We start from the raw sequence: 24,084 nt of genomic DNA on the forward strand, positions 1-24,084 counted from the left end.
AACTAAACCTCTTAAACCGTTGAGAGAAAGGCTCCTCTGTTTGCTCTTTCTTGGATGGAAAGGCCAGTCTCTCTAGATCTGTTGAGGAAATACTCAGCACCTGATGCCAAGGATAAAGAAAATCAATAATCAGTTGATAAAGCCCCTCTTCAAACTGTGTGCAGAATACCAGAATTAACCATAACTTACCAACACCATGTCATCCACGAAAGATGAAGGACCTCTCCCTCCTGGATGGGATACTAAATTTGATCCACGAACAGGAAGATAGTAAGTTCTTCTCTCAGTCCAATGGACTTGCCTTATTTACGGCAAAAATTTCATTTTAGTTACTTTATCAATCATTACACCAAATCCACGAGTTGGGAGGACCCGCGGGTCCGATACAAACAGATTGGCAAATCAACCTCCATGTCGTCCACAACTGCATCAACCATCATAGCCACCGCCACAACGACTTCATCCACAACAGCAACTTCGAAAGAGAACCAAAAGACCACATCCAACGTGGAGAAAATCTCGTCGGATGTGGTTCGCACCATGAGTCCACCATCTGCTGCTCCAACTACGAACGCTGAAACCTTACCATTACAGGTAAAAATGCCTGTACGCAAAAGTGTGTACAGCGTTCACCACTATCAGCAAACTATTCTGAACCGTTTGGTTCTGCTCTTATCAAGCATATTATTTATAAGCTGAACGATTCTCCTCTCGACATATTACTACTGTCTCTTTTTCACTGGAATTGGTGTACAGTCCTATCCCCTCGGCACCATTCCACCCTCTTCTGGAGGCGCACAGAGTGTCCCAAGCATTGGATCCAAGGGCCGATCCAATAGTGGGGATCTCACTGATCAACAACTGGCATTGGCCGCGCTACACGGGCATGTGCATCATGCGGCTGCTTTTCTTCAGGTACTTGAGCTGAATATCTTTCATCTTGGAACCTGACTCTGGACTTATTCTGATTCCACTAGCATTTTCTCGTCTGCATTTTCACTCTCTTTGTCTTTAAGCTTTTGATCTCTTAGTTTTCACACAACACACCTGTATATACACCTGCACGCACCACTTTCTCTTCTTGGTTAAGGGCTTTCAGTTTGATTCTTCAGCTTTGGAGAACCTAACAGCAAACTGTATTGGGTCCTATTCTCCAGACTCAATTCATATTTTTCTCAGTTCCTCCGTATAACGACATTCGCTCTCTTCTTCTGTTGCCTCGTTGATTCTTCCTCATCCAATCGTTCAAGATCCACCAATTAAAAGCACTGTTAGGCCATTAGCAATATGAAGTAAAGAAAATATAAGGAAAGTCTAGAGCAAACCCTGATTTTGGGCATTTTGGGGAGGGAGAATTTAGACAAACAAACAACGCAACTAACTTGCACCACAATCCCATTGAATTTTCAACAGTCAGGTGAAGTTGTTTACCAAAACTCAAAAGAATGTCATTTTTGAGGTAATTCTGCCACTGTTCTTGTATCTTAGCTCAATATCAGAATACTCTATGCTTCAGCAAGTCGGCAAATTGAATCAATGACAAAATTCAGTCTATGCCCGGTGCAGGTTGGCTGGGCATCTTGTATTTAACTTTGCTCAATAGAATATAGTCAGCTGTTTGCTGTGTCTTGCACTTTTCAAGGGGAATAACACTTCGTAATTGTATAAAAATTGGGCAGTAGTCGGGCACAGATCAAGCGATGAGAATAACGAAAATATGGCAACAAAAGTATTTAGAATGATGCATAATGCCGAATGAAGCATAGAAATATGCTTCACGCCAAGTTTCGAGTACCTTCCGGACCTACCAGTACATTTCCTGCATCAAACTTGGTTCTGCTTTCAAATCTACAGTACACTATGGTGCATGTTGATATTGCTTAACTGAGAAGCTTAGCATTGCTAAGTGGTGCCCGTCAAATACTCTCCTTTTCAATGGAATTAATAATGTTAATGTGTTTGTATGGTGGAAATAACTAGACATTTTAATCTATTTTATCAAACAGAAAACTAAAAAACTGTTGATGTATTGATAATGAAATGATTTTCTTTCAAATACTTAAAGTTAAGCAGATTTCTTTTTCCTCGCATTCCTTCTAATGCCTGTGTGTAGCAAAGTAGTAGTTTTCATCTGTATTATTTTAAGAAAGCATTTCATAAGCTAACATTACCTTGGCAAGGCCGCCATAGAGTAATGTCTTTTCTTCATGACTGCCGATTTCATATTTTCTAAATTAAGTGTGTCCTTCGCAATTATTTTTTCTTTTTTTCTTTCGTACCCTTGTACTGCACTTTATGGGGACGTTTAGGCAAGCTCTGGCAGGTTCGTTTGTTTGCTGGTACCAGAGTCAGTGATGCAAGTTTGGGGCTTCAAACACGTTTTTGAGAAGCTGACCCTTTTTCGCATTGCTATATGAGGAAAGGTCAGCTTCGATAAAACCAGTTTGAAACGCCAATTTTGCATCACTGGCGTTGACAGGCAAGTTTGTTTGCTGGTACCAGCGCTTGCCTAAATGTCCGAATAAGCAAAACACGTGCGGAAAGTGTCCTATGTAGTTCTGCTATCCATGAAATCCTGTCATATTATGCCTTGTGCAGAACCCAATATTTTAAGGGTGTAATTGAATTTGCTTAAAGCAGTATGCGATTGAATTCTATTACCAAGTTTTTTCTAAAGCAAGCTAACAGCAAACCATCTACTTAACTCTGACGTGGTTGGAAGTACAAAGGGTATTAAGTAAAAGTAAATGCGAAAAATACATGCTCCTACCGATTTGTAAGGAAAATATTTTCGCATTTTGTGATAGTGCCATAGTTTGTGTCAGTCTTCAACTTTAAAAAATGACCTTCTTTGCAAGAATCACCATAATAATGAGACGTGTTTTGGTTGATTGAACATGATGGAACTTGCAACAATATGTTCTCTTGACTTTTGAAGCCAAGTTGAGCTTTCAGTTGAACGGAAAAATTACATTTGCATCAGAGCTTAAGCTGATTAGACATTTTCTGCCTGTTTGGGGAAATATGAAGACATGAACTGTACATTTTGTACTCTACCTGAGTACAAAAACATAATGTGCGTACAGTAGACCTCAGACCGAGTCATACAAGGATTGTAAAATATTGAAAATGTTGGCACACTGAGGAGGAGATCATGGCCTTTTCTACCATTGATTGGCTTCATTTGCAGAACAAAAAACCAATCGTTGGGAGTAATATGTGAAGCCTTGCTTTTTTATTTCCCCATCTATACATTCAAAGTTGGATTGCTGCGTGAAGATATGTACAGAATCGGCATCGCAATGTAAGAAGCCTCTGTAGGATATTCAAAAGAGACGGAATAGCAAACAGTATCTATTGTATATCTCTGATATGATTCATCTTACAGAAACTCTATAAAGCTCGAAAAGGTGCATTAGGGACCAACGTATGGAAGAATACATTCTTTGCAATATCCCCATTGGGCTCCGGTTAAAGCCTTTTGCTTCTTGAAATCGAGTCACGAACGCTCTTCTTTTCAAAATGACCCTTCCCGGGACAGCTTTTTTAGTCATGGGCATTAACCTAACAAGAATGTGCCATTAGTGACATTTCAAGTCGAATGAGTGCCCAATTATGTGTTGTTAAGTTAAATTGATACGACGCCTTAATCAAAAGTGATAGATGACGCAATTTCTTTTGAAACACCCTGTATAAGGGCAAATTCGCCTTTGTCAAGCTCTCTCGTTTCCTTCTCATGTCAAATCTCAACGCCAAATCGATATGAGGCATTCAATGTATCCTCAATCATGAATATGAAAGATTGTGAAGACCCATTAATTCGAATAAGCGTATTATTCAACTACATGAAAAGTGATGGGTAGTCAAAAAACGAGCGCCCCAGCGAGAAAGCGTTATGGCGTGAAATAATGACTCGTCACTGACTTCTTTTTTATATTGCGTTTTAGGATGTATCCAGCCGCCGAAATATTGGAGGAGCTAGTAGCCCGTTGATTGTCGGAAGGACATCACAAAACACCCAACTCTCCCATTTTGTGGGTAAGCTAATGATGGAAGCGCCGATTACTTTTCTGCTTGGAGAGTACTTTCGTGATGAACACGAATGAACAGTGTTATCTCTCTGTATTCTATGTGATTCAATGAAGGTACGACCAGTGGGGGCGTCGGAACTGGAGTCCAAGCCTCGCCCCTTCCTCTTCAACGTCTCCAATTGGAAGAGTCGCTCAATGGAACTTTTGGTGGCGGAGGAGGCAGCGCTAGTGGGGGTGGAGGAGGAGGGGGATCGCCCATGAGCCAAAGATCCACCTTTCGGCGCGAATCGCACGTACTGGCAGATATATCCGAGGTGGAGGACAACTCTGAGCAGGCGTTCCATACCATTTCCAGCATGTTTCCCACAGTCGATGAGTGTCATATACGGGAACTGTTAAAGAAGCAAGTTTGCGCCTCCGGAGTCGGCCAATATGGCTGGCTCTTGTTGCACTTACGTTATTCCTTACCTTTTTTCTTATTCTAATAGGTATCACGGCTCACAGGCTGTGGTAATCAGCGCATTACAAGTTGCCAAGCACCCATTCATCACGCCGGGTCCATCGTCAGTGTACACACCTCCACCCACTCGTCATTCGACTTTGCCTGGTGCGGCTCAAACTATTCTCAATAATATGACGCATACCGGATCTTTGCCGCACTACTATAATAATTCCGCCATGACTCCCAATTTGGGACATCGCGATGTGACCAACTCGGTATCTTCCTCCGGATACCCAACCCCTCGACCAGGATCAGCTGCCTCAGGATTCGACCATTCCTTCTCTATGGGGTCACCACAAATTGGACAGGGTGGAACGCTCTTTCGAAGTTTTCCCAGGCCACATTCCTCCCCCAAGATGAAACTGAGGTACGCCAAGTTGCTTGTTCACTCATTCTTTCATAGCTAGCTCCAAATGATGTTTCGCGACGAAGTTCTAAGTCAATGTCATCACTTGGTTGTTATTTCCGGAACTTTGTGAGAGTTAAACGGCTCACAAATTATCAACACTTTCTCAGAGTTAATCAAATGTCTTGATGTTTTTTTTCGCTAGGTACTTAAAGAGTGTTTTTCCCACGGTGGAGGAGTACCTTCTCCTGGATGTCTTGTCCAATAGCGACAATAACGTGCAAAAAGGAGCTGATCGTTTAGTCAAGATGGGATATGTCAAGAGAGACACACCAAGTGAGTGCCTCCCCAAAACAGTATATGATGATCCCTTGACTAGCTGCGAGTACTTATGCCTCCGTAATTCTTATGCCTGACTCTGGCGAATTTCTGATGATGGTGATTTACTATTAATTATCGTAATCATATTTGTTCAGGTGCTCCTCGGCTGCATGCTCGCAGAAAAGAGGAGGAGAGGCTGGCTGAGAAGCGCACACCCCTTCCCAAACCCCCGCCGATCATTTCGGACAAAGAGAAGGAAGAACTCAGGAGAAAAATGAAGGAAAAATATGAGAAAAAATTCGACATCCCTGAGAGAATTCTCTACATGGCTTTGGAGTCTGTCCTCTTTGACGAGGAGCAAGCCACGTGTTTGATGTAAGCGAAGAAAATGCATGGATACAATGACTACATTGAAATGGACTGCAGAAAGACAAAATTCATGCCAACACATGGATAATGTAATGTTTCAGAAATTCCATGATTGAGGACGACATGCGACGGAAGAAGGCTAAAGAAGCGGAAAAGGCCAGAGAAAAAGAGAAGAAAAAGTCTCCCAAGCCTACTCGCAAGAACATCGAAGCCTTGGAACGTCAATCTAAACATCTCTCGCCCAAGCATGAGCCCAAAAAGTCCACTCATGGCAAAAAGGGTTGGTCATCTCGAACCAATCTGAAGGAGGACTCGCGTAGTAGGTGTGTACGCCGGCCAAGCGTCTCTACAAGAGACTAGTGCATGCACACGACTAATGTACTACAATGTATATAGAGTACAGTTTAGATGTAGTGCTATGTACTTCTCCCCAGCAGGACAGTGCTAATGACCGTCAAAAAGGAAATCAAAACCTTGAAAGAAGTTTTCTAGGTAATTGGTCCTTTGTTTCAGAACGACTCGAGGCACTTGCACCGGAGACCAAGCAGACAGCGGAGCTGACACTTCCAGCCAGCTTGCCAAAGGACCGAATCCTGGCCTGAGGAGAGGTCCCAATGATGATTTGCTCCTGTGAGTTTCCATTCAGTCAATGTACTCATGGCTGCTCCACTGCATAAGGCTAACTCAAGGTGGGGTGTACGTGTTTTGTTTGTTTCAGTACGGATTATATCACTTGGAATGGACCCAATCCTGATATTCGCCAAGGCTCTGGAAACACGTGCGCTAAAGGACCCAACGCAAAACTACGAAAGGGAGGCGGTTCGGGATCGAAAGGTCCCAATTTGTCCTTGCGTAAGGGACCCATGACCACTTTGGCCAAAGGCTCCATGTACACGCATTTGCCATCGGCTGAAGAAAATCAAACTACTAGGACTAGTTAGGATTGATTATTGGCTCAATGGAGAATGTTCATCTCTGACGGACTTTGATGGCAAATTGGACAAAAGCAATCTCCATAGGATTTCTAAGATGACATTCGCGTCTAAAATGATGATGATTCATGTGAATGAAGTGTGAAATGGAGTTTGATGAAACGTAATAAATTATCACAACGATTCGAGTATGAGTTCGTATGGTATTGCCTTCTTGGTATTTGCTCTGTCATGTTGGTAGGACACCAAATTGAGAGAAAAGGAACGAAATTAAGCCATTGCGTGAGACCGTTTCTTTTGGAATTGAGCTCATGTTAATGCATATTGCAAACATTGACCTCTCTTCTCTAGATTTCATTGAGTTTTAAGTTGATTTTGATTGACCTTGGAGAGCTAAATTTGGGCCTCAGTGACATTGTTACTGCTTTATACGACGGCAGCCACTACAAGAAGAACTGCAAATCGTTCATTTATTTACCAATAAAGAAATATATAGTATACGAATATGGTTTCGGTTTGGACTCCATTACTTAATACACTACAAACCCTAAACAGGAAAAGAAACGATTTTTTTTTTCAAGTAGGGATTACGTACATTGTCAGGTCCGTTGTGGAAATGCATTGGCACAAAATCTAGTTTTACTTTTGTTTGGGCTGATTCACAAAATTTTGTCCCCAGAAACTGTCCTATCATTTTTTTCGCAAATGAACACATTCTATTTTTCGTTATTAACCTTAATTACAAGCAACTGACTTGAACACATGCTTAAAAACACGTGAAATTTGGTCCAACCTACAAGGTAGAAAACATTAAGCGCCACTTTTGGTGCCTTTTGAAAACGTTTCCTGCCCCCAAAGATTTGGTTGATGATATTGCATCTAAAAGATTTCAAAAAAAGGACTACCAAAAGACTAGTACCATGTAATCAATGATATGATTTGAACCTAAAGAAGATTAGTAACCCTCCAATTACTGGCCGCCTGAGGACTGATTCTTGGAATACCAGATGTCCGCCCTCGGTTAGGGCTCTTCTTCAAGGATTTGCCTTTCTTGTATACAGTTCTGTACTTTTGAAAGGTTCGAGGATCGTCACTAAAAGGCTTATCCACTTTCCTCGGCCGATTACCGACTTTCAGCATGGTCCTTAAGCTTTGGCTCTGACCTCAGGATTGTGCTCATTTAGCATTGTGGAGCATTACTTTGGCGGCTAAGCTATCGGAGGCCTATCTTACATGGCAGTAGTAACGTTACTAAAGGTAACTAAATAACAGTGATTCTAAAAAGGAACTGTAATGCCATTACATTTTAAACCGGTGTAATTGTAACGTCAACAAAACGCAAATATCGTTCGTTTCTTTACACTCCAGAGTAGCCTTTAATTTTTCATTTTTCTTTTCTCAAATGAAGAAACTTGAAGCTTTTCGACAATCTAAACAGAAATTGCCATTTTTTGCAACTTACACGTGATGCATTCTGTATGTATGAAGAAGGAATATCATGGCTGTTAAATGTGCTTTCTCTTCACAACGTTGAAGGTGCTGGTGGAGTTAAGTATTGTCATATTTGCACTACTTCATTTTTAATTTCTCCTCATTCAAATTCCATTAGATTTGAAGAACTGATTCAGAGCCAAATCTTCCTTTAGCTTGAGCTGTTCATGGATACCTATAACAGTTAAAGGTCTCTCTGAGCTGTTGCAGCAAATTTCTCAACTCTCCACATTTCCATGACTCACGGCTGAGGTTTTTAACAAGGACGCTTTATTAGCTTAATAATTTCCAACATTGTTTTTCAATCCTGACTTATTGTGTCATGGTTGCAAATTTTAGGCCCTCTTTTTTCCTGCAAAAGTAACGGTAACGCGTTACTTTTTCCAAAAAGTATCGGTAACGGTTCCAGCCCTGCCTATACGTATATGATATTTACGCCATGAAATGGTAAAACAAATATAAAACCTTTTAATTGAATGCTATCAAAGGTTATCATTTTTCAAATAACAGGGAAAAATATAACGAAGTTGATTTTTCGAAACATTAAAAACAATGTTACAATCTATCTATAATGTACAATACCCTTGCCAATAAAGATATCTAATATACTGTCTCATATTATGAAGTAGATTTATTTTGACTCAAAAAAAATATTTCTCTTCCAAAGTTTCCATTTTAAGATTAATCACGGACTTCTAGAGATCTAGAAATAATCTAGGATTAATACTGTGTTAGACATTAAATAGTTCAAACTTTGAAAAAAGAAAAGATTTTCCTATTATGCATTTCCATTGCCTTGGCAATCAACTTGCCAAATAAACATGGCCAAGAAAGATTGTGCCAAGCAAATAAACAATATCTATTTTCATTCTAAAAAAGGAATGTTCATTATTATAACTTATTGATAATAAAAATTCAAACTTTACGATTGCTTGAAACAGAACAACGATTGCAATAAAGAAGTATGGTATTGATAGGGGAAAACGCCTGAAATGTTGGTTATTCAAATTTTAGGAAAAGTATTGGTAAAGCCATAATATTTTTCTTGGCGAGTTATGGTTGTGTAATGAACTATTCTTCTTGGCCCAAATGTAATCCGCTCCTTTTATTGAGGAACGACTAACGCCCTGGTTATATCAATAGGCCTTGCCAAAACTTTCAGATATACGTATGTATGTGATTTGTATTGACAGCAAAGTTTGCATAAAAATCACCTAAATTTACCAATGAGCTTATCAATATAGTCGCCAACATGTTCTGGAAGGCTGGAAGGCGTATTTTTTGCAAATCAAATGATATCTGAATTGAAACCAAAGCTCCGTCCTATTAATTTTCGGCACAAGGATTTGAACACATGATATCGATGGAGAAGATTCTTGCCTTGTTCATGCTGCCAATTACACTGATTGCTTAGACCAGCAGTTTATACATCTTTGATATCGCATTAAAAGAGGAAATATGGTTTCTGCGTCAGCATGTGTATAGATGCTGATAGAGAGTAACTTTTAGATAAAATAATTTTCCAATACGTGATAGAGATGATATTACATTGTTTTCAAGTTTCTTGAAAATGATAGTGGCCAAATGCTTCCCACATGTATCATAAATCCCTTGGCCATTTACGCCATGAAATTTTCTCTCATAAAATCATGATTGACATCAACGAATTTTAAGGGTGTCATTTAAAAGGAGAAGTAATTTACCAGACGAAAGTGTGTCCCAGCATTTGATTCGGGTTATCTCCTCAAAAATGCCATGAAAAAATAAAGACAGAGCTATTTAACGTGGAAGGATAGATAATAGTTTCAGGTGTTTGCCGTTCTGCAACTTATTTTGTAACTACATGTCAAAAAGTTTTCAAAAAAAAAAATCCGGAATTTTTTAAGCTCGCGAATGTTTTCCCCGAAAATAGTCCAAATTTGTGAAAATCATCATCAATTCCAAAAAACCTCGATATTTTTCTTTTGAGATGCCTGAAATGCCATTGTAAACTGCAGAAATTATGTCAAATGTTCCTAATAATATTGTAAAATTTACAGATGCAACAAATTTGTGGAAAAATCTGGGATATGACAATTTTGTTCAGCTCTAGTTATCAATTTTCTTTAGGTTAAAATTAGATCATTTATAATACGACACTAGGTTTCTCAATACCTCCTTTGAATGTAAACATGGGATTCAATATCAAACAAATTTTTGGGCAAGGAGAAACATTGTCAGACGGCACCAAGGAGGCCCATAATTTCTTTCCACCTTGTACAACACCAGGAACGCCACATTTATTATTCCCTTGATAATATTGCTTTCTTTATAATTTTGGCATGGTTTTGACAGAGGCAACCTGACTCGTTGTGGTGTCTTTGCTTTTAAAAACTACCCTGAGGACATCCCTGCATCTTAGATTTGGGTATTGTAACAGGTTAACCTTCCTCTCGATATGGTTGAAAATGTAGGTTGTCACTTGGTTGTTTTGGGGGTGTTAAGTGACATGATATTATTGTCTATTGTTTTTTTTACTGTCACTCAAAAACACAATGTGTAAGAAATAGCCTAGGCGTGAATAAAAAACGAGGATAATGGAGGAAGGAAATTATCTTCTACAAATGAGCCAAGAAGAAGCGGGCATAACTATACACAATAATGTGCTTATTCATTGGTTGAAATAAACCCTTGATTGTTACGTAGGGTCACCCAGATCTTTGAACTTGCCAATCTTGACCTTATATTTGAAAGTCACCATGATTACGAGGGACAAACATGACGCACTCCTTAGATGATGTAAGGACTTTACAATCACTTTGTATTGTACGCGTATTGTCTACAAATCTGTGACAATCACTGATATCGATTTCCAACACTCTTGCAGTAAATGCAGGTCTTTCGTCTGCTTGATGGCTTAAGATTTTTGTCGATATAGCCTTGCTCCTTTTTAGCCTGAAGGGCCCGAAGGTCGATATGACATTACTTCCATGTTATTTTATTCTTGAGCCAAGTGCTAAGTCAAATCTAGTGGCTTTGCATATCTTCTTCCACAATTGTCTCCGAGACAATAAGGAAAGACTTCCGTTTTGCGCACAATAGACCTGACTTACTATGATTTGACGCTGGTAGGCCGTGGCAACTAGCACAATTGCGTAAAATGCGTTCGGTGCAGCCAGGCTCGATCGTCATTTGGTAGCACTATTTCACTCAGCGGACGAAAACTATATTCTTTAAACCGGATGTGGCTACTTTTGTTCCAATCCACAAATCTACGGTGCTTTGGATTTATAGCCCCAAGCCAATGTTTTGATGTATGAACGTTGTTTCATTTGACCCACCCAGTTGAATAATTCTTCCGCAATGCCCAGTGGTGTTTAACTTTAAACTGGCCTGGATGACTGGTTGGTTGACCAGTTGGTTGGTTGATTTTAGCTTCCTCAGCATCCCATGGAAACAGAATTCAAGTCATGGAGCTGATTGCCTCAAGAGAATTGCACCGGATTGTGCTTGTCTTGAGAGCTTGTAGGAGTTTGTTTGAAAAACATATTCCCATCCCGAATATTGAACACATGTAATTATGCATGCACTCTTGTCATTAAACAGACGGATTGCGAGCTTCATGTCTTATATTTTATATATCTATAGAGGAGCATGTTTATAACTGTACACACTCTAAGGTTCTTGCACATAATAATTCATTGGCCTGGCTGCCATCATAGGTCTGGTTGGTAATAAAGTCGAAAGATGAAAGTGTCGAGAACAAACCACATTCAACATCAAAAGGAATAAGAACAAAGTAAATATGTAGTGATGACTGGGACAGGGAAAGTCGTAAATGCAAAAGCTAAATATAATTAGTGGACTGGAAGTCAATTTCGTGGAATTTAAAGAGGCCAACGCAAGTAGCAGCAAAGAGAGATAACGTCTTTATCACAGGATTACACAATCTCTTGGAGGATTTTTCAGGATGGGTGTATTCATCTGAAGGAATGGCTCTCTTGCACTTACAAGGCTTTGGGTGCTTTTTGTTTGCAGCACCTAAAGCCTGTAACAACCGTTTACTACAAAGCACCAGGTCACTTCGATAGGACTGGAGCCCACGCCAGACTCAGTACAAAGGTCCAAACACCCCAAAGAGCAAGGAAGTGTACCAACGGATCCGAAAGTCTACTACTCAAAAGTTGATGAGTTGATGCTGTTATGGTTGTTGTTAAAAGTAGCAGTAGTTGTAGTAGTAGCAGCAGTAGTTGTAGTAGTAGCAGTAGTAGTAGTGGTTGTTGTAATGGTACTAGTAGTAGAAGTAGCTGTAATTTTTGCTGTTTTAGAGAGTGAAGACGATGTTGTTGTTGATGACGATGAACATTATTCAACTCCACCTGCGAGATGAGCACATTGCTCAACTGACTGGGGCCAATCGCACACTTTTTCATCTTCATTATATACAAGACTATCGGGACAGGTCTTGTGATGTTGTACCGTACCTTGACACACAAAATACATCTTGCAATCGTTGGCATCTCGGTGAAAACTCACTGCCCCGCCCTCGTCATCACACAATTTCTGCTCCACAATTGGTTCCGATCCATCACCACGAGGGGTTGAGTAAGGGCCATTGTATTTCAACTCGACCATGTAATCCTCCAATTCTTTGTTCATGGCCTTGAGCAAAGGATATTTCCCCGTTCCACAATAGCCACGGAAATCATCAAGGTCCACAGACCAAACCATGATGCCGCCAAATCCCTCTGTCTTGAGCCATGTGATTTTAGTTTTCAGGGATCTCTCGTCGTCGAAACCCACCCATTGGTTCCCACGGTAAGCGAACGGTACCTGCTGCTCGTTATCCCACACCAGAGTGGTGTTGTCTTCATGCAAGAAATCACAGATTTCGTAGTACGATAAGAAGCCCTCCTCTCCCGTGTAACGACCAGCCTCCCCACCTTTCAGCACTTCCGCTCCAATATCAAACTTGGCAGGATCGGCTAACGTGAAGGTTCGCCCATAAACGGGCATTCCAATAATGAGCTTTTCCATTGGGGCGCCTTGACGGGCCCATTCCTTGGCAGCAAAGTCCACAGTCAGTTTCTTTTGGAAAGATGAGGCGGAGTTGAGGGGAAATAAGGGCGAATTGTGCCCGACCGTATCTTCCCATTGACCGTGGAAGTCATAAGTCATGACGTTGATGTAATCCAGATATTTGGCGAGCTCTGGGACGTCATAGCCAGCAGCGATAGCTTCAAAACTAGCTGGAACAGCGGCAGTGAGCAAGAGCTTGGGCTTTCTGGCACTCTTGTGCTCGCCTTCAAAGGCCAAGCGCAATTCTTTGATCAAAGCGACAAATGCCGCACGATCATCTGCCCCTCGAGGGTATTCCCAATCAATATCCATACCATCGAATTCGTATTTCCGCAGGAACTCAATGGAGTCGTACACGAATCCATTCATCCTGAACACGTTCTCAGTCAAGTCGCGGAAAGGTTTCGAGCCAAACGCCCAACCCCCCACGGCCAGTAGAACTTTCAGGAGCGGGTTCTTCTCTTTTAACTTCATAATCCGGTCATAAGTGCCCTCTGTGTAGGCATCGCCAGCGTCGTTTTCCTCCGACTCAGCCAGTCGGTTGTCTTTGATGGTAGCAAAAGCAAAAACAATATGAGTACAAAGAGTGGCATCAATGTCTTCCGGCGTGAACTTTCCCATGCCAGGACGTTTGTAACTCCAATTGGTGAAGTAGCAAAACACTCGAGGAGCTCGAAGATTGTCCGGTACGGAGTTCTGCAGAAGAAATGGTAGGTTGCTTGAAGATTTCGAACCCTTGGCTTGCTTAAGGAGATCTTGGATACTAATTCTTGACGCGGGTGGCAATGTGGTGGCCGAAATGAGAGGCGGGGCAGAGGCTACCGACTCCCAATCAATATCTGCCGCCTCAATTCCGGGAGCGACTGTATCTCTGGGAATTCCTAAAAGCTCTTCTCGGATAGCGCCTATCAAAGGATATTTGACCCCGCTTCCACACACTGTACCATTGAAGTCATCCATGTCTACGGACCAGACCATAGCACCGGCATAACCATTGGTTTTGATCCAATCCATTTTGTAGCGAATCGACCGCTCATCGTCAAATCCAACCCATTGATCTCCATCAACCAGGTAGGGTACTTTCATTTCGTCGTCCCAAACATAACTCGCTCCCTTCAATAGCATTTGACACACCTCATAGTAGGCCAAGAATCCTGCCTCCCGTGTGTATTCGCCTGCTTTTCCACCATCCTTGGCGGGTGAATTCACGATGTATTGACCGGGATTGCTGAGTGTGAAGGATCTGCCATAGGTTGGCATTCCAATGACCAATTTTTCTTTCGGTGTTCCCAACCGAGTCCACATTTCTGCGGCAAAGCTTACAGACAGTTGCTTCCGCCACTCTGAATCGGACGAAGGAGCATACAGGGGAGCATTGTGTCCGGTTTGCTTTTCCCATTTGCCGTGGAAATCGTAGGCCATCAAATTGACAAAGTCCAGCCATTTGGAAACGCTTGGAACATCGTAGCCTCCTCTCACGTTATCGGGACCAACGGGAACCGCCGCACTCAGGAGCAGACGCTCATTACCAGTTTCAGCGGCCTCGAACTCAAACGATTCACGTAGTTCCTTGAGTAAAGCCACAAAATTCTGCTTGTCGGCTTGCTTTGGATATTCCCAATCCATGTCAAGACCATCGAAATTGTGTCTGCGCAAGAACTGAATGGCCGAAAAGATAAAGGTTTGGCGAGAGAATCTAGTGTCGGACATGGATTTGAACTTGGAAGTACCGAAGCTCCATCCACCAATGGCCAGGAGCACCTTCAGTTTGGGATTGGTGGCCTTGTGAGCCAGAACCCTCTGGTAGAGCCCAGATTTTCCATCGGCTGCAATGTCACTGGATTCAAATGAAGTCAGTTTTCCTCCTTTGATCCAACCGAAGGCAAAAATCAAGTGCGTGCATAGGAAAGGATCAATGTCTTTGGGATAGAACTTGCCAATGGTTGGTCGGTATTGAGACCAATTCGTGTAGTAACAAACCACTTTGTATCCATTATCTTTCGGGGTGGTGAGTTTGGGGGACAATGAATTCCGATCCGAGCTCGACTTGGAGGAGGAAGACGAAAATCGATTGCTACTGGACACAAAAGAGTCTTGAGTGTTGTCTTCGTCATCGTCCGTCGGTCGATTTAAGCCGAAACCTCCTCGACTTGGAGCAAATCTCGAGGAGCTTTGTGCATTGTCATCATCATCATCATTGGAGGTGGATAATGAGGATTTTAAGGACGAATTGATAATGGGCCTTCGCACTCTTTTCCTGGTTCGCAATGGATTAGCAACTTGCCTGTCCTCTCTGTCACTAGCACTCGTTAGGTTATCCTCGTCTTCGTCGACATCTCCGTCCTTGGACCTCGATATCAGGCGGTCTTTCGGCGAGGTTTTGAGCACGCGGTCTTGTGGCCGGAACCTCAATCTTGGTCTTTTTATCTTTGGGGTGAATGCTTTTTGTTCATCTTCACAGTTTGACACTTGGACAAAAATCACGAAAATAACCAGCGATAATGTCGCCAGTACTGCTGGATTTATAAGCCGCATGGCTTGCAATAGCTCTTCACTTCCTCAAACTTTTGTGCGTCACTTGATGTTGTATGTCTTTCGAGAGATCGTGACACTTTCACTGTCAAAGGACCAACTAAAATGGTAGAGTTCTGACACACTTTCCTAAGAGGGCGCCTCGTCTGATTAGTACGTACTTGATAGACTTGGCGCAAAGCTCGTGAGGGCGGGGAACTATCAAACCTACTAGAACGAGCCACCAACCCACCGGCAGCCGCAACGACGATTAACCAGCCTCCTAACTGCCTGACTCTTTGAGATGTACGTACGAGTGTCGTATGTAGTGCGACTGAGTGGTGCAGTGGTGGAGTGGTTGAACTGGGCTCTTACATAGGGTGGTGTTCAATTCATTTGTATTTGGAACCGTGCTTTCCGTGCGTCTTGATTCCTTGGTCCTCTTAGCGAAAGGCCTGAGCACCCAACCCTCTACACATGTACGTGTCACTCTATAGGGTCCGTCCGTCCCTTTGTCGATCCTTCTCCTCTGTTCGTCCGTGGTTCTTGGTCCATGCACCCAACAAGCCTCTTCCTTCTGATTCTCCTCTTCTCCAAATGCCCGAGCGACTCAGTCGGTCAGACACGAAGCACGAAATCCAAGCTCGAGACTTCGCGCTCAAACCTTAATAAGCCAAGCGAGGAATACGGGATACCTGTTGAAGGATGGGCTCTTTCCCGATTGAAAGAACTTGAAGCGCGAGCGAGGGCTTCGTGCCAGATAAATCCTCACTTCTTTACCTCCAAGCACTGGAATCTGTTCGGTTCGAAAGAAACCCACAGAATGGCGATTTGTCCAAGGGATCGCCCGATGGTTTGGTAGAAATGGTGGTCTTTTTCCAATTACGAAAACTGGGAAATCATGCACTGGTTTATGGGGACACTGGGATAGGTCAGATGAAGATGACGGTAGATGAAAAGAAAATTACAGGGGAACAGTCAAGGAATGTAACAGGGAATTCAACATAGAGGAGCGAGACGGGAAAGAAGCATGATGCACGTACATTATGTGGCCTGTAGACGACATGCAGAAGAACGACCGACCGACCGACCGACCACCTGCCGAATTTCTCAAGACTGACTGTGATTGCAAAAGAGCAAACGCGTAAGAAGATGGAGATTGAATGTTCAGATGTCCTCGTGGCCTCGGAAATTGGCGTTGATGAAGCAGAATGAAAGATCACCTAGCGGTTCTCGAGTTTCTTGTCTTTCCTTGGCCGAATGAATTGATTGCTCTGGTTACTTCCAATGGCAAATTCCAAGAATAATTTCTTTTCGTTACGTAGGGACTTTTCAGGCCAACTGAAACTACAAGACTGATTGCTCAACTCGCCTAGATGCCCTTCACCACTTGAGATAACATCCAAGCCAAGCAAACCACCAGCGTTGAGCTCTCCAATGGGTAAGAATGGAAAGGTTGTAAGAGATGGGACAACGCAGTCAGGCTCATCAGTGCAACGATAGTAATGGTACGAGTGAGAGATGGTGGCTGAAATAGGGATCTGGCGTTGGCCAGAATTCGGCTGGCTCGCTCAGACATCTTTTCCTGTGCAAGTATGAAGAAGAGCCCCTTTTGACCATTGGTTATACGAAACTCATCAACAAGCACATCGATTTGAGAACTCCGACGAAATGGATGATAATGGGAGGCGACTCTTGCTCATTTTTTTGTGGCCTTCGTCAGCTCTATCAGCTCTATCAGCTCTATCAGCTCCATCCACACAAAGAGATCATTCAAAATACCAAACCTCTCCAACGTGCCAATCGGCCCTACCCTCCCAATTCTGTGTACGCTCTATGGGATTGCTGAGCGTGAGGAGGGCTCATGCCTCTAGAAATATGGGTGTGGGTTTTTTCAAACCTGCCTCATTCGCCACTCCATGTACACTCCTTCGTCTTCGCCTTCTTCACCTCTTGCTGTTCCTCCGCCACCTCCTAGGCGTTGAATGTCCTTGAACTTAACTTTGCATGTATTACATACCATCGTTGAAAGATGCTACGGTTCTTTCGTGTGAGCAAGTGTATTGGAGGGCTGGCTCTACGCACACACAAAAAGCGAGTACTGTCGATGCTGCAGTGGCAGCACTCGACATTGATGATGATAATGATGATGATGATGCAGAGCATGATGGAAGCCGGCACGATTCTTCGCCTCTACGTTCGATCCAACTCAAACATTGCACATGAAGATTCCAAAGCTTTGGGTGTGTCCCTGCCTAAGTGTGTCTTGGGTTGAAGAAGAAACGTGGGTTGGTCATCATAAGAGGGCTTAAATGGATCAAAAATGCAAGTGGTTCCATGCTTTGATGATCAATGATGTAGTCACGAGACACATTTCAAGCCATTCGTCGATATGGCACAACGTTATTATAATTAACGTTCTCTTGATTGAAACCATTTTTCGCCACACTAATTAACCAAACCTGCTGGGTTCAATAAGAATTAGATTAAGAAAAACAATGTAATCACATAAACTCAAGAAGGGTTAACCAAGAAGAGACAAGTATTATACTTTGAGTTGACTAAAATATCTATGTAATCAGTTTAGCTCGCTTACTTTTGTCATTTTTGGCAACCTATTCATCTTTCTAAGTCACTTTCTCATAACTTCCACACGTTGAGTACTGAAGAACACTGTTTTTCATTCGCATTTTTTCATTTTCATGTTATGCCAAAATATGATTGATCCCTTTAAATAAATCATTTGATTAAGAGTAGTTGGTAGATCCATCAATTCAATATTTGGTGCAATATTTTGTCTTGAATTTGGACAATGAAATCTGGTTATAAGCACCAATATTACTAAAACCAATATTTGCTTAATAAATTACTTCGATTCTGAGAACCTATCGCAGATGCTGAATTCAGATGTAGTAACCTTTTTGGGTAAATGTTTTGAATCTTTTGTGCAAATCTGTATGCTTATCTCCTTAAACAATTTGAAATACAAAATATCCTTTGGAGGTTTTATGAAAAAAACTTCCTGAATAGCCAAACAGTTTTAAAATATTGAAAAAAGACCAAATATTTTTTTCAAGGCAATCAGGCCAAGCAGTGCAAAGATACGTGTTTCTACATTATTTTTTTTCTGCGTAACTTTTTTGGAGGTACATAAAGGAGATCCACAGCTTTGAAAAGACATTTGGGCAAGCAATTAGGCATATACCCAAAGTAAACCACCAAATACACTTGTGATTTTTGGCAGATTTATATAGCAGCTGAAAAACTTACAAAAATTAGTTTGAAAGGCTAATATGTGGCTTTCAGTTTGCTTTTGGAGACCACAGTGTAAGCAAAAAAGTCATTGATGGCACGTTTTTTACATTCATGGTTGGTGACTTGGTACCCTTTATTTTGGTTCGGGTATAAATTTGAAGAAGAGAACAATTAAATGTGTATTAAAGCACACCAATTATTATTTGGGGTTTTGAGTTGAAAAGAGTTAGCTACAAAACGAATGACCTTGAAAAACGAAAACGTTTTGGCCGCATCTCAGACTGCAATTTTTCTGTTTTCTAGTCATAGAAAAATCAATTCAATTTTTTTACGGTCTTCGTTACAGCTATTGGGAATGGAATTCCCAGCAGTTCAAAAACTTATTCATTTTAATTAACTTTTATTTGCATATATTACTTGATCGACCAACGAATTAGAATTGACGGATCTGGATAGCCCTTGAATATAGGGTTGATCAGGAATTTTAGTCAAAAACTTGTGTAAGTCTGACTTAAATCTTGCTACTGGATCAACACCTACATACGCCCTACGAATATTTGAGGGCGGCAAATTGAACAATGAAGGGGCCGGAGAAAGAAGAGAGGTGGGCTTCATTTTTCGAACTAGCCTGAATTCTCGAGGGCTTGAAGGTGCTCTCAAAACGCACGGTAAGCCTCTGCGGTCACTGCAATTGACCCTAAAACCTAGGTTGGGACAAAGCTCATGAATGTTTTTGAAAACATACAGTATAAGATACCTTTAGTACCTTCTCTGAACACTGTAAATCCCAACCTTTCTAGCCTCTCTCAATACGAGAGCTCTCTCATCCCTTCGATGTTTCTGGTAAAGCATCTTTGTACCTGCTCATTGAGTAGAAATCCTTTCCGAGTCTAGTAATCACCTAAAGGTATTTGATTTTCAATCACTGTATGTGTTATAAAATTGTCATATTTGTTATTTTTGTTGGCTTAAAAGACATACATTAATTTTTAACATCGTTACCCTAAGTTGAACATTTTTTCGATGAATTATTTGGTCTGTCCGGGTAAAAGTTGTCAATTTTCACTCTTAACGTCTTTACGCCTCTGTTCAATGATGCTGCCGTTCTTGCCTCTATTTGTTCAGACAATAATAACATTTACCTACCTTTGAAATCTGGACCCATCCACAAAGGGCAAAAGGTGATTCATCTTTTATCACAAATAAAAATCTTGACAAAATCATTGTATTTTTATCGAGAGAACAACTGACTTGGATGGGCAGTGCCAATAACCACAATCCTTTGGAAATCAAAATGTCTGATATTGAGGGTCTTGAAGTATCAAAATATACGAGTGTCTGCAAAGTTTTGCTCATTTCTTTTAAAAATTGACATGCAGGACCATTTCATCTTCACTTGAAATGTACATGTAGCACCGGGCCATAACTTAAAGCTAAATTTCAACTAGTGAGGAGAAAAAAGACGGACATGAGGGCCACTATCCCTTAACTTCATTCCGCTTTGTGGCAGTTTCAAGCCGCTTATCAAGCTCCATAGCTTCCAACTCACAAAGGCTTCGGTTTTTGATCTAATTTGTAAATATTGTAGATCAGAATGACGATTGTTTAGCTTAAAAAAAGAAAGTAAAACTTTCAGGCATGCCTTAACTATTTGAGTGTCATCAAGGGGTGCGAACTTTATGGATAAACTGTAGCTCAAATCCAGGAACCCGTTCATAAACTCAGGATTCAATCAAAAACCAGAGAGTGAGCTACTGACAACACAGCTTTGGACTACAGAAGGTCATTGCAAAGTTCTTACTAAAATCTTCATTTCGACGTTATTGACTCAAGTTGAATTAGACTCAAATAACAACAAATCACTGGATTTTCATTAGCAAACTGATCATTTCCAATTCATTATATTATTCAATGGGCATTACGATTATAAAAAGCATATTTATGATTTGGAATACTTGTGACGGTATTTGTACATTTTTGTGACGAACAGCAATGCCACTAAAGAAAGATATGAAACAAAAATGAGGGGTAATTTACAGATTTTACATGCTTATCTAATGACATACGATTGGGGTATTGTTCAACAACGGGAGAACTAAATTTCTTAGGTGGATTCTTATTGCGTTGATTAAACTCATTTTAAATATGTTGCATGCAAGCTGAATAAATCTCCAATCTCATTTTGCTTAAATCTTGCACTTCAATGGCGTGGGAAAAAGTACAATTTCTCGAAAAAGGACGTTCATTTGACTGGTTGCTAATTATTTTCCCAGCAATGATCTCTCCAAACAATGCAATAGCATTTGTTGCCTTGACAAAACAAGAGGAATAAGCTTATCAGGAAATGAATTGTAAATAGGAATCTGCTAGCCAGTTGCTCGTGTTCAGGTCTTAAATTGTGGCGAATATTCAATGTTCTCCTAAAAGTATGGCATATTTTTAGTAAGTATTATTCATTTCCAAAAAAGCAAAAAGTAAACCTGTCAATGTTACTTGGATAGCTTTAGTCCCTGTAGTTTGAGAGAAAGGAAAATTTGAAAGAAGAATGGAATAAGTGGCACACGATTGGGTGCGGGAGCGAACAAAATGATAATGATAATAACCTTTTTTGCGAGGATCCTTGCCTCATTGTTTTTTTTTTAAATTATTATGCCAGTTAAACACGTACAACATTTGGCGGGCCCATTCTGGGTATTGCCATTGGAGGGGTGTAGGGGGATCCCTGGTGGTTTTATGCCATAAAAAATAAAAAAATAAATAAAAACGACTCTTTGTATCTTGCCAATTTCTATTATGCAAAATCTCTACGACATTGTGGGAAGTATGAGTGAGGAGCGTGTTAGCGGAGTGTTTGCTTTTCAATTTGTGGCGCTTGGTTCGATCCTGGCTCTACACAGTCCAAGCTTCTTAGTAATATTCAAATTATAGCGTGAGTTGTTGCTTTATCAGCTTCAATGGGCGAACCTGCGGTCATATCCATGATATCCATAGGGTGAGGTAATAATTCATGTCGACTGTGATGATGAAGTGGGAATATCTCAACCTTTGGACACCCATCATCGGATGGAAGGCCGAGGGAAAAAGCTGACTGGTTGGAATCTCATTCCGAAATAAACAAACAAAGAAACGTTAACAAAGAACTTCAATGAATCTCTTGCAGGTTTATTTCCAAGTTAGATACTGAGGTGACGAAAAACACCAAAAATTGGAGCAAGGGCATGTATTTAGGTTTGGTATGAGAATTATGTTTGCAGCATTTCTCTCAAAGCCTCCGGAAGGGCCACTACGTAGTGGTTGGCACCTAACAACGCGATGGCTCTAGGTTTTGAGATCATCGTTTTGGCGAATGTTCTCGACCAGCTCCGTCTCGAAAGATGCCGATCGATGCACTGAAGCATGATGTCCCGCTTGTACAGGACGGCGTTGTGACCCGGTAAGATGAGATCCACCGATGGAATGAGCTCATGCAATCGGAAGAGACTATGCTCAAGCCGTTTACATGAACTTCCTGGATACCAGTCAATTAGTTCCTGATCTGTTTGGTATAAGGTATCTCCTGTCAGAAGAATGCCATGGTTTTCGTCAAATAGAGCAATACTCCCTGGAGAATGACCCGGAACGTGTAGCACCTAAGCAGACAATATTTGTACTCGGCTATGAATGGTTGAAAAATGCACAGCTTCCAATTCACGAGTCCTACAATACCTGAAACGTTTTGTCTCCCAAATGTATTGTCTTCCCGTCTTGAAGAGGACTAACATTTGCCACACCCTGCACCTTATACGATTGAGCATTCCACTGAGGGGATGGCTTGGGCCAAACCTCGTGGTTCATGACCCATGAGGCGGTTTTCAGGGGGTGACTCAAGTGCTTTGCCTCGAGCTCATGAATTTTTATTTCCACCCTCTCATGGATTTTCCCCTCGTCTTGAAAATGATGCACCCCACCTGAGTGATCAAAGTGGATATGAGTCAAGACCACGTCCATGGGCTTCATTGTTTCCCGGTGGCGGAGTCCCTTCGCGTGGAGGAACTCGCGTAGATTAAATATTCCCACGCCTTCAAAAATAAGGACAAGATCATCATGGAGATCATCATCATCATAGTCGTCGTCGTCGCATTAGTATTAGCAGTCGCATTGGACAATAATGGCCTGAAGACGACAAAACCAATGGAATGGAATCTCAAGCGGAAATCATTATTATGCATGAATGAGCTTAAGGGAAAAAGCAAGATCATATATCCATAAAAAGTGACCTCCGAGTTTCTCACCAGTGTCAGTCAAAAGATCACGATCAGATCCGACAAGGAAGAACACGTTGGCCCGATTCCAAGAATCGAAATACTTTTCCTCTATCCAGAACACTCCGGGCCGAACTTCATTGCAATGAAACAAAGGATGAGGAGGAGGAGGATGTTGACGATTGGTTACAATCCCTCGCTTCAAGCAATTGATTTCAGCTCGGGAGCCTCGGCCATAAATGCGACGACGACCGTGACATTGGACAATGGTGGTATTGTGGGAAGCGATGTATGAGACAGGATTGGTGCAGAAACCAGGCCAAACCAATGATGAAAATGGGAGCAATGACGACTTCTCGGTAGAGCGAAAAGCAAGAGAAAATCTCGATTTCTCCTTAAAAGTGCCACTCATATGCTTCAGCATGGCCGATGAACCCAGCAACAACCACTGCTTGATTAGGCCACAAAATACGTTGATTCTGGAATGCTTTGTCTTCCTTGAACGAGCAAAACGAGCCGCTTCCAGAATTTGACACAAAGGAACAACTCCTTGCTTTACTACTAGTGTGCAGCACCCGCGTCTCAAACGTGATATTGGTTGAAGAGACAAAAGGCGAAAAGAAACTGGTTTAGATAACGAAATACTGATAACATTGTACTAGGGAGGCAAAAGGCGTGGCTCTGTCATCATCTTTGTATGCGTATTTCCCTCGGAATCATACCCAACCCCTATATGCTGATGAGCGTCACACGAATAAACTCAACAGCTACTGTTTTAATTTGACATTTCCATTTCCACAGGAGGAGAGATCAATGACTGGGGAGTAGATCGCATTAGGGCTCGTTTCTTTCTGGGGTTGAGACTACCAATGTAATAACAGGCCAAAGCCCCCCAGACCATGAACAACCCCAAATCGAACCCAGCCCCGAGAAAAAGCAAAATATATTCAAGTGGAACATCCGGTCCTGCAGGCAGCTGACACGTTCTCCTCTGAACTGCATGGGGCAATACATTTCGATTGTCCAC

The 24,084-nt window shown here is 41.6% G+C and overlaps 3 protein-coding genes across 5 annotated transcripts; 1 reads left to right on the forward strand and 2 right to left on the reverse strand.

Annotated features, from left to right (window-relative positions):
• LOC131888005 (uncharacterized) lies at positions 1 to 6,684 on the forward strand. Of its 3 annotated transcripts, none has more exons than XM_059236765.1 (11): positions 1 to 270; positions 330 to 594; positions 757 to 915; positions 3,948 to 4,038; positions 4,146 to 4,434; positions 4,520 to 4,900; positions 5,085 to 5,215; positions 5,356 to 5,575; positions 5,671 to 5,892; positions 6,083 to 6,199; positions 6,259 to 6,684. In XM_059236765.1, exons 1-11 carry the CDS (start codon positions 197 to 199, stop codon positions 6,434 to 6,436), a joined length of 2,127 nt encoding a protein of 708 aa, XP_059092748.1. In that variant the 5' UTR covers positions 1 to 196; the 3' UTR covers positions 6,437 to 6,684. The 3 variants fall into 3 exon arrangements, with proteins under 3 accessions (XP_059092748.1, XP_059092747.1, XP_059092749.1); XM_059236764.1 differs by having other exon boundaries at positions 25 to 270; positions 6,288 to 6,684; XM_059236766.1 differs by lacking the exon at positions 757 to 915 and having other exon boundaries at positions 45 to 270; positions 6,288 to 6,684.
• A 5,615-nt stretch (positions 6,685 to 12,299) lies between these two features.
• LOC131889482 (probable chitinase 10) lies at positions 12,300 to 17,427 on the reverse strand. The gene is made up of 2 exons (XM_059238587.1): positions 17,375 to 17,427; positions 12,300 to 15,604 (listed from the first exon to the last, which is right to left on the reverse strand). The coding sequence occupies exons 1-2, from the start codon at positions 17,425 to 17,427 to the stop codon at positions 12,337 to 12,339; spliced, it is 3,321 nt and encodes a 1,106-aa protein (XP_059094570.1). The 3' UTR covers positions 12,300 to 12,336.
• Positions 17,428 to 21,957: 4,530 nt separating this feature from the next.
• Positions 21,958 to 23,481, reverse strand: LOC131888402 (acyl-coenzyme A thioesterase MBLAC2-like). The gene is made up of 3 exons (XM_059237247.1): positions 23,088 to 23,481; positions 22,522 to 22,874; positions 21,958 to 22,445 (listed from the first exon to the last, which is right to left on the reverse strand). Exons 1-3 carry the CDS (start codon positions 23,479 to 23,481, stop codon positions 22,059 to 22,061), a joined length of 1,134 nt encoding a protein of 377 aa, XP_059093230.1. The 3' UTR covers positions 21,958 to 22,058.
• Positions 23,482 to 24,084: the final 603 nt, after the last annotated feature.

Source organism: Tigriopus californicus, chromosome 10 (assembly GCF_007210705.1).
Source record: "Tigriopus californicus strain San Diego chromosome 10, Tcal_SD_v2.1, whole genome shotgun sequence".
Lineage (NCBI taxonomy): Eukaryota > Metazoa > Arthropoda > Copepoda > Harpacticoida > Harpacticidae > Tigriopus > Tigriopus californicus.

Coding starts and splice junctions, on each gene's coding strand:
- LOC131888005 (XM_059236764.1), top strand. CDS start 197: ATGTCATCCACGAAAGATGAAGGACCTCTCCCTCCTGGATGGGATACT. Junction 4,901..5,084: donor TCCCCCAAGATGAAACTGAG/GTACGCCAAGTT, acceptor TTTTTTCGCTAG/GTACTTAAAGAGTGTTTTTC. Junction 5,893..6,082: donor AAGGAGGACTCGCGTAGTAG/GTGTGTACGCCG, acceptor CCTTTGTTTCAG/AACGACTCGAGGCACTTGCA.
- LOC131889482 (XM_059238587.1), bottom strand. CDS start 17,427: ATGAGCCCTCCTCACGCTCAGCAATCCCATAGAGCGTACACAGAATTG. Junction 15,605..17,374: donor GCGTACACAGAATTGGGAGG/GTAGGGCCGATT, acceptor AGTTTGAGGAAG/TGAAGAGCTATTGCAAGCCA.
- LOC131888402 (XM_059237247.1), bottom strand. CDS start 23,481: ATGCTGAAGCATATGAGTGGCACTTTTAAGGAGAAATCGAGATTTTCT. Junction 22,875..23,087: donor TGATCTTTTGACTGACACTG/GTGAGAAACTCG, acceptor TTATTTTTGAAG/GCGTGGGAATATTTAATCTA. Junction 22,446..22,521: donor TGGGAGACAAAACGTTTCAG/GTATTGTAGGAC, acceptor TTGTCTGCTTAG/GTGCTACACGTTCCGGGTCA.